Source organism: Crinia signifera, chromosome 5 (assembly GCF_055691185.1).
Source record: "Crinia signifera chromosome 5, ASM5569118v1, whole genome shotgun sequence".
NCBI classification, from domain to species: Eukaryota; Metazoa; Chordata; class Amphibia; order Anura; family Myobatrachidae; genus Crinia; species Crinia signifera.
Window position 1 is genome coordinate 230,070,135 of NC_139221.1, and position 15,935 is coordinate 230,086,069.

Sequence of the window (15,935 nt, forward strand, 5' to 3'; positions counted from 1 at the left end):
AAATAGACCAAGTCATACTCTCATTTGCTTCCCTTTCCAAAATGTCTTTCTTCAAGGAGTTGCAGCCCATTGCTAAACAAAGTATTGTCTGTAGCTTGACCGGAGAATCTAGATTTGTCAATCTTGTCCTCCAAAAGTTGTTTAAGTTTCAATTATATGCCAAGAAAGTCAAATGGGTAATTGAAACCAGTTTTAAACAAGAGGGTACTATAAATTACACATACATAGAATATGATTGAGGGTGCAAAAATGCTTGGGAACCACAGACGATATGCTGCTGGAATATTCACACTGTGACCCCAAGTTCTGATTCTGTTGAGTTTGCTCAAACTCACCTTCTCCATAAATGCATTTAAATCTAATCCAGGGGTTCTCAAACTCGGTCCTCAGGACTCCAAACAGTTTACGTTTTCCAGGTCACCTGGCAGGTGCACATGTGCATTCATTACTCATTGACACATTTTAAAAGATCCACAGGTGGAGCTTATTATTTCACTTGTGATTCTGCGATGGAGACCTGCCAAATATGCACTGTGTGAGGTCCTGAGGACCGAATTTGAGAACCTTTTGTCTAATCCAGGGGTTCTCAAACTCGGTCCTCAGGACCCCACACAGTTCACATTTTCCAGGTCACCCGGCAGGTGCACAGGTGCATTCATTACTCACTGACACATTTTAAAAGATTCACAGGTGGCGCTAATTATTTCACTTGTGATTCTGTGAGGAGACCTGCAAAACATGCACTGAGTGGGGTCCTGAGGACCGAGTTTGAGAACCTGTGTTCTAATATGACTCCCACCAAGAATATAAAATGTTTTGTGATTCAATGTAGACACTCCTTCCATATTTCTGGTAGTTCCTCAAGAGAGATGGGCAGGATCATGGTTCATTGATAGTTCAAAGTTAAACTATACATGGAAGGCATGATAATCACTCAAACGTCTAGGCAGTGAGAGGGAGATGATCTGCAGATCAGAAGGTTTACTTCAATCTGCTAAAGCTGATTAGCCCTCAGGGTTTTAGTTCCCAGTTATCTTTGGGGCAGTGCAGTTCCAATTTACAGTATGTGGACAACAGAACTGTAGATTCTTCTCTGACCATGATGGGATGCAATCATTCTCTGTCCCTGTGCACAGAAGCCCTAGGGAACCCTATGGATTAGGGATGGGCTTTTCAAAGGGTATTCACCTATACATGTCCACATGATATCAGTTACAGTATGTACAAAAACTGACCATAGTTATGGAATCTATTATATACATTATAAATATGACATATTACATTGGCCCTGCAGCCAATCTGATGGCCAATATATCTGCATATATTTCATGAATGCTGTGTGTTTGGGAGGTCTGCAGACCATCTGTACACTTCCTGTAGAGGCTGAGGATGAATGACATCACAAATGAGCGGGCACATGTAAATGCCGCCCAGTTGTGATATGAAACACAACACATTGGGCCCTCAATCGGTAAATGTGTATGCAAGTTCTGATCAGCAAATACAGGTCGGTGGATTGGCCAGACAGCTCATTTTTCAGCCTTGAAAAGAGAAAACTTGAAGCAGCACATAAGAGTTGAAAATACCAATATGAGAAAAAAATGGATGTAGATTGGATGATCTCGTACAAAATGTTTAATAAAGCATATTCAAATATTAAAACAATTTAGTGAAAAGTGGGTGAAATAAAACAATCAATGGACACCCCAGATGGAGTTACTTGCTGCCGGAGAGTCTGTTCCTATAATACCTCTGGGATAGAAATATGGCATGAACAGGAATTGTTACCACCCTTGATAGGGTTTGAGTGTCCTCCACCAGGTCTCTTTGTGGTCGGGCCAAAGCTGGCACAAATAACCAAAGTCCACTGGATGAAGCTGTATTTGGTCTGCTGGTGTATTTGGCAGATGGATGCTTTCCAAATTGAGTACTGCTGGTGGGTAAAAGTTTCATGAAAGTCCTCTTGTTAGCAATATACATTGCTCAAAAAATTAAAGGGAACACTAACATAACTCATCCTAGATCTGAATGAAAGAAATATTCTTATTAAATACTTTGTTCTTTACATAGTTAAATGTGCTGACAACAAAATCACACAAAAATTATCAATGGAAATCAATTGATTAACCCATGGAGGTCTGGATTTGGAGTCACACTCAAAATTAAAGTTGAAAAACACACTACAGGCTGATCACACTTTGATGTAATGTCCTTAAAACGAGTCAAAATGAGGCCCAGTAGTGTGTGGCTTCTATGTGCCTGTATGACCTCCCTGCAATGCTTGGGCATGCTCCTGATGAGCTGGTGGATGGTCTGCTAAGGGATCTCCTCCCAGACCTGGACTAAAGCATCCGCCAACTCCTGGACAGTCTGTGGTGCAAAGTGGCGTTGGTGGATGGAGCGAGATATGATGTCCCAGATGTGCTCAATTGGATTCAGGTCTGGGGAATGGGCGGGCCAGTCCATAGCATCAATGCCTTTGTCTTGCAGAAACTGCTGACACACTCCTGCCACATGAGGTCTAGCATTGTCTTGCAATTAGGAGGAACCCAGGGCCAACCGCACCAGCATATGGTCTCACAAGGGGTCTGAGGATCTCATCTCGGTACCTAATGGCAGTCAGGCTACCTCTGGCGAGCACATGGAGGGCTGTGCGCCCCCCCCCCCCAAGAAATGCCACCCCACACCATTACTGACCCACTGCCAAACTGGTCATGCTGGAGGATGTTGCAGGCAGCAGAATGTTCTCCTTGGCGTCTCCAGGCTCTGTCACATGTGCTCAGTGTGATCCTGCTTTCATCTGTGAAGAGCACAGTGCGCCAGTGGCGAATTTGCCAATGTTGGTTTTCTCTAGCAAATGTCAAATGTCTTGCACGGTATTGGGCTGTAAGCACCAACCCCACCTGTGGACATCGGGCCCTCATACCACCCTCATGGAGTCTGTTTCTGACCGTTTTGAGTAGACACATGCACATTTGTGGCCTGCTGCAGCTCATTTTGCAGGGCTCTGGCAGTGCTCCTCCTGTTCCTCCTTGCACAAAGGCGGAGGTAGCGGTCCTTCTGCTGGGTTGTTGCCCTCCTACGGCCTCCTCCACATCTCCTGATGTACTGACCTGTTTCCTGGTAGCGCCTCCATGCTCTGGACACTACGCTGACAGACACAGCAAACCATCTTGCCACAGCTCGCATTGATGTGCCATCCTGAATGAGCAGCACTACCTGAGCCACTTGTGTGGGTTGTAGACTCCGTCTCATGCTACCACTAGAGTGAAAGCACCGCCAGCTTTCAAAAGTGACCAAAACATCAGCCAGAAAGCATAGAAAGCAGGTCACCACCTGCAGAACAAATCTTTTATTGGGGGTGTCTTGCTAATTGCCTATAATTTCCACCTGTTGTCTATTCCATTTGCACAAAAGATTGTGAAATTGATTGTCAATCAGTGTTGCTTCCTAAGTGGACAGTTTGATTTCACAGAAGTGTGATTGACTTGGAGTTACATTGTGTTGTTTAAGTGTTCCCTTTATTTTTTTGAGTGGTATATGTAAGTCCCAGGGGTTGGTTCAGACTGATCCGGGTTTTGGCAGGCAAGTGAAGGGGTTGTCCAAGCAGCTCCCTACATCCATTTTTTTCTCATATTGGTATTTCAACTCTCATGCTCTTCTCCAGGTTTTCTCATTTCATTGTTTTCTTACTGGACTAATACGGCCTACACACATGCCGATATTAAGGCATTTTCTAAGCGATTTTGCTTAGTTTGTCAAAGTCGCTTAGCAAATGCCCTCACATCGGTGTATGTGTGGGGGCTATATCAGCATCCGTGCGCGTCCCCGCACGTCTTTATCACTGGCCGATATTGATGGACAGTGTCCATCAATCTCGGCATCGGCAGTGTTCTCCCACCGGAGAACACTGGCGCTGTCTGCTCGCTTAGCACACAGAGTTGACAGCTCGCTCTGTGTGTGGGCTGTCAGCTCTGTGTGCTATGCGATAGCGGCGCAGCACAGCCCGACCTAGCATAGCTAGGAAGCCCTGCACACATCGCAATGTGTGTAGGGCCCATAACTATCCCATTCATTGAGCAGCTGCAGGAAACCCAGCTCTTGGTGAGTGCCCCCCAGTTCTTCCCATTGTAGGTAGTCCTATCCACTAATTTTTCAGCCTTGTGAGTACCCAGAATATAATTATACTTGAAACTGGTTAATACATTCTTTTAACAGTAAACATACTTATAAAACAGGCCACAAACAAGCTGCAACAAATTACTTACAAGTTTACATTGACAAAATAAGATATTCATACCAGGGTCGTTGTTTGTAATATGCAGACTCTGCATTTGTTCTGAAGCTTGAAAATTGATTTCTTGTAACCAAGGGTTCAAATCAAAATAAGCTTCAGGCACTTTGTGGAGTATATATATGAAACAATGAGCAACCTCTTCTCCTTTACTCTCCACCAGATCAAGAATCTGACGTACCTGTAACAATGGGAAATATTTTAAATAATAAAATCATATATGTGGCTCATTTACATTGGTCTAACTTACACAAATTTGTAGAAAAGGTCAGCGCTCACTTTGAAGGACTTCTTAGATGGACAAAACCATGTGCACTGCAGGTGGGGTAGATGTTACTTGTGCAGAGAGAATTAGATTTGGGTAGGGTTTTACTTCAAAGTGAGATCTATATTGTAGTGTAAAAATAAAGCAGCCAGTATTTACCCTGCACATAAACAAAATAACTCACCCAAATCTAATTCTCTCTGCACGTTACATCTACCCCCCCTGCAGTGCACATGGTTTTGTCCATCTAAGAAGGATTTTGTCAGAAAGAGTGAACTAGAATAATGGCCATTGTGACCAGACAAGTTAATAAATACATGTTATGACTTAATCACGAATACCTGCATCTACAGTACTTATACTAGCCAAACATTATTTGGGTGTAACATATACACTCATCTGAGCGCAGGTCTCTTCCTTTCTTCCTTGTTCTTAATTTACACAAATGCATTTATGGACTTTCAGGACATGGAACCATTTCCGTGAAAATTGTACATTTTGCATCTTCCAATGGGGAAACCTTGTTGATTATGCTTAGCTAAATTTCATTTATGTACAGAAGCAGAAGTTTAATTTACAGGACATTTAAGAGATGATAAAAAACATGCATTTTGGAGGATGTTCATCAGCTGCGGCTCCTACCTGATTGTAGGAGAGGGACGGCTGCTGGCCGCAATGCTTTGGCTGCAGGCACTGCAGCCAAAGAATCAGCCCAGAGGGAGGGAATAGTTCCCAATGGGACTGCCTTACTGCAGGTGACTGGCAGGTCGGACTTCCAATAGGAAGTCACTGTCAGCCACAGTGAAGTCAGTGCAGTCTCATGGACTGCATCTATCTTAACTAACACTAAGCACCGTGACTGATTTTACATGGGGGCTGCAGTCCTGCAGCCCATCGGTATAAAATGCCACTGATGTTCATTATTTTGGAGGCACTGTGCATCATTTCTTCTCCAAGCAAATACTGCTTGTTTCTTCCATGTGCTCAGATATAGTGCTATATGCATTGATTTGTGCAATTCTACCAAATAACATATTTTTACAGAGAAAGATTACTGATTAATGTGATGCCTTCTGCACCTTAAATTTACAGATTTTTTGTTTTTTTCCCACTGTAAGCAAATCACTGAAACACAAAAATGTCATCTATATAATAAAATCAACTGCTGAAAACAAAAAGTCATCACATTGGCATTTAATGACAGTTGGCATGAGCTCTACTTCTTATCAGTGTCAGTGATATTACCTCTGGAGAGTTTCAGCACAACACATGTCTACAGTCTCTAAACATATATTTCCCATAATTACTTATCATCTACTGTACCTCCCTGTGATTAAAAAACAAAGTCATTCTGAGAATCCACCAATAACAATATCACAATTAAAAATGTAGAACAGTATAGAAGAAAAAGACCCACATTGACGCACAAATCACTTACAGAAAAAACACTATAAAGTAGAAAAATGGAATACATCCCAAAAGTACAATAGATGAGACCTTTTCCTCTATTTGGGGGTGATTGAGGCTGGTTTGCAAAAGCAAACTCCTTATTTAATGGACAAAACCATGCCCCTTGCAGGTGGGGCTGATGGAACATGTGCAGAGAGTTACATTTGTTTCTGTGCAGGGTAAACACAGGCTGCATTATTTTTACACTGCAATTTAGATTTCAGTTTGAACACACCCCACCCAAATGTAACTCTCTCTGCACATGTTACATCAGCCCCACCTACAGTGCACATGGGTTTGCCCATTAGAAAGAGTATTTTGCTTTTGCAAGCCAACCTGAATTAGGCCCTTTGTCTTAGAACACATATTAGGAGCAAGTCTTGAAGTCATAAAGCAAACCGTAGGGAAGCCTTAAAGGATAAGTGGGTGAATACAGCAATGCACGCAGACTGAAATTCCAATAACTTTAAAAGTATAAGAACATCAGGAGGATTGAGAAATGAAGGAGTAATTTGTCTTACCCTGTCTGCCCGTGTTGAAAATTGTAGAACAATTTCAGCATCTTCAGTGGAAAAGTAGCCATTGTTAGTTAAATTATCAAGCAAACACTGGGTATTTCTAATTAGAGTAACCAATGTCTCTCGACCTGTTTTTATTAAATAAGCCAATGACTGCTGTCCAGGCTGCTGTAGTTCCATCATTCTGGGAGAACATCACAGTTTCCACATAATTAGTATGCTTGTAGGACCATCATTGAGGGGTTCTTGAAAATCTTGCAGCCACTGTGTACAAATTTTGAAGGAAAAAAAAATACTTTAAAATAATTGTCATGCATTACCCCCTTTTTCTTACCCTTAAATGTAAATCTAAAATACATTTATTTTTAAAAATAGAAGGAATTATATTATTATTATTATTGAATTAATGGATACTACTTTAGGAATTACAAATGAATGTAATTAACCAAAAGCTGTGTACATACTGTACTATGCGATTTTATCTAACGATATGCACGATAATGATATCGTTAATGATATTATCATGCATATTGTCTGTTGTGTACCCACTATATGGTTAACAATGCACACTCCCGCGTGTTCTTAATGATCCCCCTTGTCATCTGAACATGGAATCAAATTTGACAACATCGTAAATGAATGCATGTTCAGCAGAGGGGGCTTAGGTGACGTCACTTATACCCCATTCACACTTGCAAAAATATCCCTGGTTGTATGCACATGAATGCGCATCAACCTGGGATTTAGCTCAGTGTGAAAGGGTCTTGTCCCTGCATCCCGTGTTCAGCATTCCGGGATATCTACCCAGGTCCTGACCTGGGTAGATTTCGGAATCGACATGGGATGCAGTGAGTGTAAACGGGTATTCCGGGTCAGCGTGATCTAAATCCCGTTCACTGGAGTGAAAATGCGCCGCTGGGAGGTGCTGACATCTCCCAGCGCCGCCCCGGCCAAGCCTCCAGATGACGCCACCCGCCTGACTTCATTCCGGGTCAGGTGGCCAGTGTGAAAGCACTTGCAAGCCGGGTTGCACCCAGAACTTAGAACCCGGCTTGCGACCTGGCTTGAAAGGGGTATGAATGAAATAGTGTGTTAGCACTAGATCGTTTGTCCATGAGTTCAGGTGACATGGTTAGTGATCTTATTCTCTAAGGATATCGCATAGTGGCCCTTATTCTAGTTGATTCAAATGGATGCGTATTACGGACAGGAACCGAGGGTTACTTAGCCCCGCCTACCGTACGGATCGCTCACACCGTCCGAATGAGGTAAGACGCCGAGCGTACAGAATGCGAGTGGATGTTTCATGTGAACACCTCCTCAATCTGTGGGAACCTCCCCCATCCTCCGATGGTCGCCGAGTGCTCCAGACCACTCGGACATTTTTCCGTATGAAAGCAGGGATATGGGCGGGAAGCTGACGTAATGCTGCCGCCCCCCACACGTGCATCACGGCAGCATTACCATACGTACGCCCAACATTTTCATGGAAATGCCCATGAAACACGGGGCATACGCATATGATAATGAGCCCAAACAGCCCTTCACGCCCCTCTCCACCCCCTGCTCGGATGGTTCCGTACGATCGTTTTCTGCACGGACCTCACTCCGTGGTCCGACGTGCGAGGTGTTCGCACATGCGCAAATACCAAACATTGGCCGTCCGACCGCACACAGAGCCGTCCGACTCAATCAGAATAAGGGCCAGTGTGTAAGCAGCTTAAGACAGCAACAAATAGATGCTTTTATATGATTCTTACAAAATACCTTCATCCAACATATGTTACGATGCCATGTGAAAATTCGAAACTTGTGTATTATCATACATTTTCAACGTAGCCTAAGGTACGTTGTCAGCGTAGCCGCTGCCGTTATAATGTGATGTGTGTGTGCTTTATACTTACCCTCCTCCGGGCCGGCCACCGCATCCTTCACGATCCCCGCTGACTCCTCTGATGCATGGCCACTCCCTGGCAGCAGAGTTCAGTCCCCCTCCTCCAGCAGTCATTCCTTGGCGCCAGCAATGTACGTAATGGACAATGTACATAATTCAGCGTAGTGCCGCTGGGGGAGCATCACATGGTTTCCCTGCTCCCCCAGCGGCACTACGCTAATTGTGTAGATTGTCCGCAGCGAGTATCGGTGATGGACGTGGTGGCCGGCCCGGAGGAGGGTAAGTATAAAGCACAACACACACACAATGACAACGTCATATCCCCACTATCCATGTCATACCCCCAATATCCAGTTTCCCAGTATGGCACTCGCCATGCTTTATAAAATTAACTCCATGCCCACGTGGATACTAGGGGTATGACGTGGATAGTGGGGATATGAAGCATTGTGTATTATCACAGTTCCAGGACATGTTACGTAGTTTACGTAGCCAGCATAGTGATGTATTGGTATTCTCAAAACACCACTACGTAAACTACGTAATGGGTGCCGTGATAATACACAAGTTCAGATAATTCTACTGGATGACAATGAGGTAACCAACAATGTTGCTTTGTTATTTTGATGTACAATGCATTGATGTAAATTACCACCTGCTATACAAGTAGGACATAACAAAAAGTAAAACCAGCAGACAAATGAAGGCCAATGATGTGGGAGCGCACATCAGCGCTCACCGCTCATCGTCTGCCCATAAATAAAAACAACAAAAATTAGCAGCTTTCAGCTCAAAATCGCCCAGTGTGTATGGGCCTTTAGAAAATAAGTTAAGCATAATGTTGACATGCTTAGCCTATCAACAACCCATCCCCTACTGCCTAATCCCAATCCCCCAGTCCTGCAGCCTGACACTAATGTAGACATGCTGATAATGTTGACAATATTTTAATCACCATCATTTTGAACATGTTGACACTCTGAGAATGTCAAAATGTAGCCGAGATCATAGTGTTGCCATGATGTCAACATTGTTATTGTTGACCTAGCAACTGTATCCAGCTCTAGTTAGTACAAATATTACTAGTGGTGGGATGTAATACCGTTCGAGCAGAGGCATAACTTGGCGTAAGTTTGAATTGGTTAATTGAAAGCTATCGATATTGCGGGGGCTGCGGTGCTATAGTTACGCCTCTGTGTGTGTGTGTGTGTTGGGGGGCAGCAAAATTTATCTTTCCTCATGGCAACTTGGATGAACTTACGTCACTGCGTTCGAGGTACGGGATGCTGATTTTTTAAGGCGGCAATCATTTACAAGGCATGTCAACCCCCCGGAAAACTTTCAAAGTATGGCATCCCTCCGTGAGTACTAATCGGTCCGGGTACTATGAATAATGACATCAGTGTACTCGTGCTATACAGGAAAAGACATGGGTAGTAGTATTTGGTACCTTTGTTCGCCCAAGGATGACAAGCAGAGAGCTCCAGCAGACTCTTGTATCCAGAGAGAGTGGATCTTCAAGATCTGAAGAAACCGCTGATACCGACTAGGAGGTGGTGAAACGCGTAATCTATTAAATACCCACTCTCTCTGTATACAAGAGTCTGCTGGAGCTCTCTGCCTGTCATCCTTGGGCGAACAAAGGTTCCTTAACATCTCCCAGGATCTACAAAATACATCCAGGGCTCCCACACCATACCACACATGGGAAGATATACCTAACCGGGTCCCAGTGTGAAAATACATCAGGTCTGGCCAGACTCAAAGTAAGAGACTATTGTGTTTTTATTTTTTTATTTTTCATTCTATATATTTTTTTTTAATTTTTGTGCTTTCTTTACAACTAATCAATACTAACAGCGCCTGTTCTCTAAGGAATCAAGTCTAATATACCGAACTTTTTAACACTAAAAAGGAGGACTTTTTAATATACTGTATACCTCCAGGCATATACTTTATTTATACTAAATTCACTGGCCAGTGAATACTAGTTTTTTTTTAAATAAAAAAAAGATACTATGAGTTACAGCACGATTCGCACTTCGTGCCAGTCCACTCAAACTCACTGTATGTAATTGTTTGAATCCTCCCCTCCACGTCACATGTTTGTTGCAAAAAAAACCTGTGATCCACCTGTGCAACATACATTTATTACCATTAATTGGAACATATCCTTACAAACTTTTGCCTATGAATATCTAGTTACCCCCGTGCCTGTGACAACATAAGCTAGCTGGGTGACCCTTCAAAAAAAATGCAAAAATCTGGTTTCAAAATTAGTTTTTCCTTCTACCAACATTTTTTGAATAAACCCCTCCCCTTATTCTGCACTCAATGGTATTTTTTCTGCTATTGTTACACCCATCATCGTAAGTATCATGTAACCTTTCAGGAATAAACTTCAATTTCCCTGTACAAGTAGGTTATGCACAGACAACTATTTGACAATGTCATGTTGAGATTTATTTTGTCTGAAATGCTTCAAACAAGTTTTCAGGCATAACAGTAACTATGAGGGACAAGTCGGACCGGTTTTCATTTGAGCTCCGGGGTGGTGCCAGGGGAGTTCATGGGAAATCAAATGCGATACATCGCGGGTTCTACAAAGCTTCCGCAATGTGATGCTGATTCTAATTAATTTCTTTATTTATTAACAGTTTCTTATATAGCACAGCATATTCCATTGCGCTTTACAAAGGAGACAAGGATACAACAAACTGGGTATTTACAAACATTCAAAGGTATGAGGGCCCTGCTCACAAGCTTACAATCTATAACTGACCTTATATGCTGCACATAAGATCAATAGAATCTGATCTGAAGCACATGGGAACGAGCATCAGATCTGATCACTTCATACACCTCCAATTTGGAACAATTACACCTGTTTTTTTGGCCCGATACATTGTAATCAGGTGAAATCGGCCCAAATCATACCTGTGTATGGGCACCTTAAGCATGAGTTATGCATGTATAACAGTAAAGCATGAAAGTACCTTTCCACATCTGACAACATATCACTGTAAACTGCACTAAACAGAAACAATTACACTTGAAATAGATTTACAATCGGGGCCATATGACCTCTGTACATTATATATCTAGTTTCATATAAAAGTATTGATTGCCCCAAACCTGCATGTTAATATGTTCATCAGTTTTAGTAAATCTGTGAGCAATGTAACAATAGTAAATTAACTTTCAGTTTCACAATCACTCTTTGTCAAAACCACAACTATGCTTTTGATGACTTTGTATCTTTTGGGTAAACTGTTGAATCAAGAAATAGGCAGCTAATGCAATTACTGTATATTGTTTATGCAAAAGGACCCACTCTATATACAAATGTCACTCAGCATCTCTATATTAATTATAGCTATCCCTGTCCTCTAAGGCTGAGAAGTTAATTATTGCAGCAGCTGTAATGTGTGACTGTGATGTAAGAATGTGATGGGTGATTTTCTACAGACCTCTTCCCTGTACTGCTCAGCCGTCCTGTAGAATGACTGCTCCTGAGGATACCTCTGTGGTATCGTCCTTGGGGAGGCTGCTGGATCCCTGCTAGTTGTGGAGAGGAGAGCCTGCTTCTCTGTGAGCTGCTCAGAGCTCGCCTCCATGGGAGAAACTGCATCACCACTCCCCTCTCCATCCTCCCCATTGGCTGCCCCTACTGCTTACAACTGTCACTCTAGCAAGCATGAGCCAGCCTCTCTCTAGAGCAGTGTGACAGGAAATTGCTGTGCAAACTAGTGAGTAGTGGATGGGGCTGCCACTGTCCAGAGAATAAAATTACACACAAATAGCAAACTTGATATGTAATAAATATATGACTATTTATTAATAAAAAACTAATCAAATCAAAAGATGACATAAAATACAAATTGTATAAAAATTGGATAAAACACCATAAGACAAAAGGGCCGATTCAGGATCACTCTGTGTGATCTGAATTCGGCCTCAGCCCCGATGGTCGGGGTTTTGCATTTCTCTGCATGTGCAAACCCCTGTACTGAACGGCTTCGGTGAGGTACATACTCTCCAGGCCATTCGCTGTGGTGATGGAGGGCAGGGAGAGGGCAGGTTACAGCTGCAGGGGAATTCCCAACGTTTTAAGGCTGTACTCGTGAAGGAAATAAAAATCAGTTTAGACTTATTTCTGAAGGGGGGGGGAAATCATTTAGTGGTCGGCAATGATTGAATGATTTCTCTCCCCTTCGGGTGCATGTGATGGGATGTGTTCATGTACACCCCACGCATGGTACCGTAGAACCCCTGGAATTATATGGCACACATGGCAGCACCCCTGGAATTATACAGCACATTGAACAGCACCCCTGGAATTATACAGCACACTGAGCAGCACCCCTGGACTGATACGACACACTTAGCAGCACCCCTGAACTGATACTGTGGCATCCCAGACTCTACAGGCCAGCTGAGCAGCAGGGGTTAACAACATCACAGTCCAAACTGCTAAAACCAGCTTCTGCACTTGTGACTGTATTCACCATTTCTGAATAAACTGCTTAGTTAATATTGCTTAATTCACCCTTCCTGGCCCAGTGCTTATTGCTTCCCCCTTCATGGACATTGTGTAATTTCACCCCCCTTCTGCAGCCAGGAAATGTATGTCCCAGAAGCCTGTTCAGTTGCAGTGCTAACCCGTACAGAGACACTGAGCCTTTGTTAGCACTCACAGCAAAAGTGCTCATTTTGGAACTAATGATTGGGATACACACTGGCATTATATTGTGTTGTTGTGATATATGTGATACTGTGAAACTGTTATAGCTAGAGACAGAATTATATGCAACATAAAAAGCTTGAAATATGCATGCAAATATGCATGAAAAATACTTAAAATATGCATGAAAAGCGTTAAAATATGCTACATTAATTTAAAAATCTGGTTTCAAAATTAGTTTTTCCTTCTACCAACATTTTTGAATAAACCCCTCCCCTTATTCTGCACTCAATGTTATTTTTTCTGCTATTGTTACACCCATCATCGTAAGTATCATGTAACCTTACAGGAATAAACTTCAATAAGTAGGTTATGCACAGACAACAATTTGACAATGTCATGTTGAGATTTATTTTGTCTGAAATGCTTCAAACAAGTTTTCAGGCATAACAGTAACTATGAGGGACAAGTTGGACCGGTTTTCATTTGAGCTCCGGGGTGGTGCCAGGGGAGTTCATGGGAAATCAAATGTGATACCTTGCGGGTTCTACAAAGCTTCCGCAATGTGATGCTGATTCTAATTAATTTCTTTATTTATTAACAGTTTCTTATATAGCACAGCATATTCCATTGCGCTTTACAAAGGAGACAAGGATACAACAAACTGGGTATTTACAAACATTCAAAGGTATGAGGGCCCTGCTCGCAAGCTTACAATCTATAACTGACCTTATGTGCTGCACATAAGATCAATAGAATATGATCTGAAGCACATGGGAACGAGCATCAGATCTGATCACTTCATACACCTCCAATTTGGAACAATTACACCTGTTTTTTTGGCCCGATACATTGTAATCAGGTGAAATCGGCCCAAATCATACCTGTGTATGGGCACCTTAAGCATGAGTCATGCATGTATAACAGTAAAGCATGAAAGTACCTTTCCACATCTGACAACATATCACTGTAAACTGCACTAAACAGAAACAATTACACTTGAAATATAATTACAATTGGGGCCATATGACCTCTGTAAATTATATATCTAGTTTCATATAAAAGTATTGATTGCACCAAACCTGCATGTTAATATGTTCATCAGTTTTAGTAAATCTGTGAGCAATGTAACAATAGTAAATTAACTTTCAGTTTCACAATCACTCTTTGTCAAAACCACAACTATGCTTTTGATGACTTTGTATCTTTTGGGTAAACTGTTGAATCAAGAAATAGGCAGCTAATGCAATTACTGTATATTGTTTATGCAAAAGGCCCCACTCTATATACAAATGTCACTCAGCATCTCTATATTAATTATAGTTATCCCTGTCCTCTAAGGCTGAGAAGTTAATTATTGCAGCAGCTGTAATGTGTGACTGTGATGTAAGAATGTGATGGGTGATTTTCTACAGACCTCATCCCTGTACTGCTCAGCCGTCCTGTAGAATGACTGCTCCTGAGGTACCGATTTATATTGCCTGGCCAGACATATTAAATGGACATGTCTAAACTATAAGTCTAATCACATGCCATAATATTGGGACTAATAATTCTACTAACTCCGTATGCGCATGGTCTGAATAGTGACCAAAGAATTGAATAATACTATACAACTTAACACGTGTTGTCGCAGAACTTTATCCTAACAAAAACTAACCTGGATGTTTTATTTTGATTTTATGCCTGCTTATGCCAATTCTAATCTAATAATTCTGGGGATAATCCATCTCTCCCCTACCCCCTCCATCCAACAGACAAGGGGTACCAAACAAAGCGGAAGCTGTTCCTTCTCCAAAGGGTGCCAACAACTGCACACCACTGTGAGGACCTTACCACCACCATCTAAGTGGAACCTTTGGACATCCAGACCTCCGATCAATCGGTAAAGTGCACTTACCTGTGATTCCACTTTCCAACCAATCTCTGTGGTCCCTACATACTCAACCCATTCCTTTCCTGTGTTGTAAAGAGCATTTTATATACCATTGTTTTTATTGTGAATTTTATTGTGATTTATTATTTGTTCTTTTTCTACAGTAAAATTATCTATTGTACCAAACTACTGTGTGCCAAACATTTACTTAGCGCTGCTCACACGCCTTGAGCGTGATTGGTGTCATTGTCTAATAATTAATATTGCTTGCTAGTCCATCTTAAAGCGGCACTAACCTTGCATCATTTTGGGGAGTTTATTGGTTTTATTAATTGTGTGTTTAGTTTTACTGGGGCAGATGTATTATAGCGGCGCTTATCGCGGCGCTATAATACTTCCTGCTTCGCCTCGCTAATGAGGCAAAGCAGGAATGGACATCGACAAGATGTATTAACATCTTGTCTGCCGAAGCGGGGGAGCGCTAACTCCCCCCTCCAGCAATGTCCCTTCCTGGAGGACGCCCTCTGACAAAGTTGTATTACGAAACGTGTTAGGGCGGGGCTTGTGACGGCATCTCTCACCTTGTCCAGATCCCCCACTGCGTCTGTTCCTGTGTGGTTGTCCCGACACGCTGCTTGCTTTAGCGGGAGATCGTGGTTTCCAGCAGTGCCTCAGATCAGCGGTAGGAGATTGCCTGGCATTTTCAGTTTGAAACTTGTGGTACCCAGCCCACAGCAGAATTACCTTTGGTACGAGTACACTGTTGCCTCATCTGGATGTGTTTTATACTACCTCTTTATTAAAATCTTGTGTGATACACTATGGAGCGCCCCTCATTTTCTTTATTTTAACATATATATATATATATATATATCTTGTTTATGGACCGGCACTCCTGTAACGATGTAGTTAGATTGCCGGGTGCCTTCATGCGGGAAGTAATATGTAGATAGAA

At 42.3% G+C, this 15,935-nt stretch overlaps 1 protein-coding gene across 2 annotated transcripts in view; it reads right to left on the reverse strand.

The window, feature by feature from the left end:
• LOC146080918 (nucleotide-binding oligomerization domain-containing protein 1-like) overlaps window positions 1–12,530 on the reverse strand; it is a 55,880-nt gene extending 43,350 nt beyond the window's left edge. The window contains exons 1-4 of one of the 2 annotated variants that reach the window (XM_083188626.1): window positions 11,891–12,530; window positions 6,655–6,790; window positions 6,530–6,570; window positions 4,301–4,475 (exon numbers count right to left, since the gene is read on the reverse strand). In XM_083188626.1, the coding sequence (XP_083044752.1) occupies window positions 4,301–4,475; window positions 6,530–6,570; window positions 6,655–6,709 (271 nt within the window). In that variant the 5' untranslated portion in view covers window positions 6,710–6,790; window positions 11,891–12,530. Of the gene's footprint in view, window positions 1–4,300; window positions 4,476–6,529; window positions 6,791–11,890 lie in introns of both variants that reach the window. The other variant, XM_083188625.1, reaches the window with a different exon arrangement.
• Between the last annotated feature and the right edge of the window lie 3,405 nt (window positions 12,531–15,935).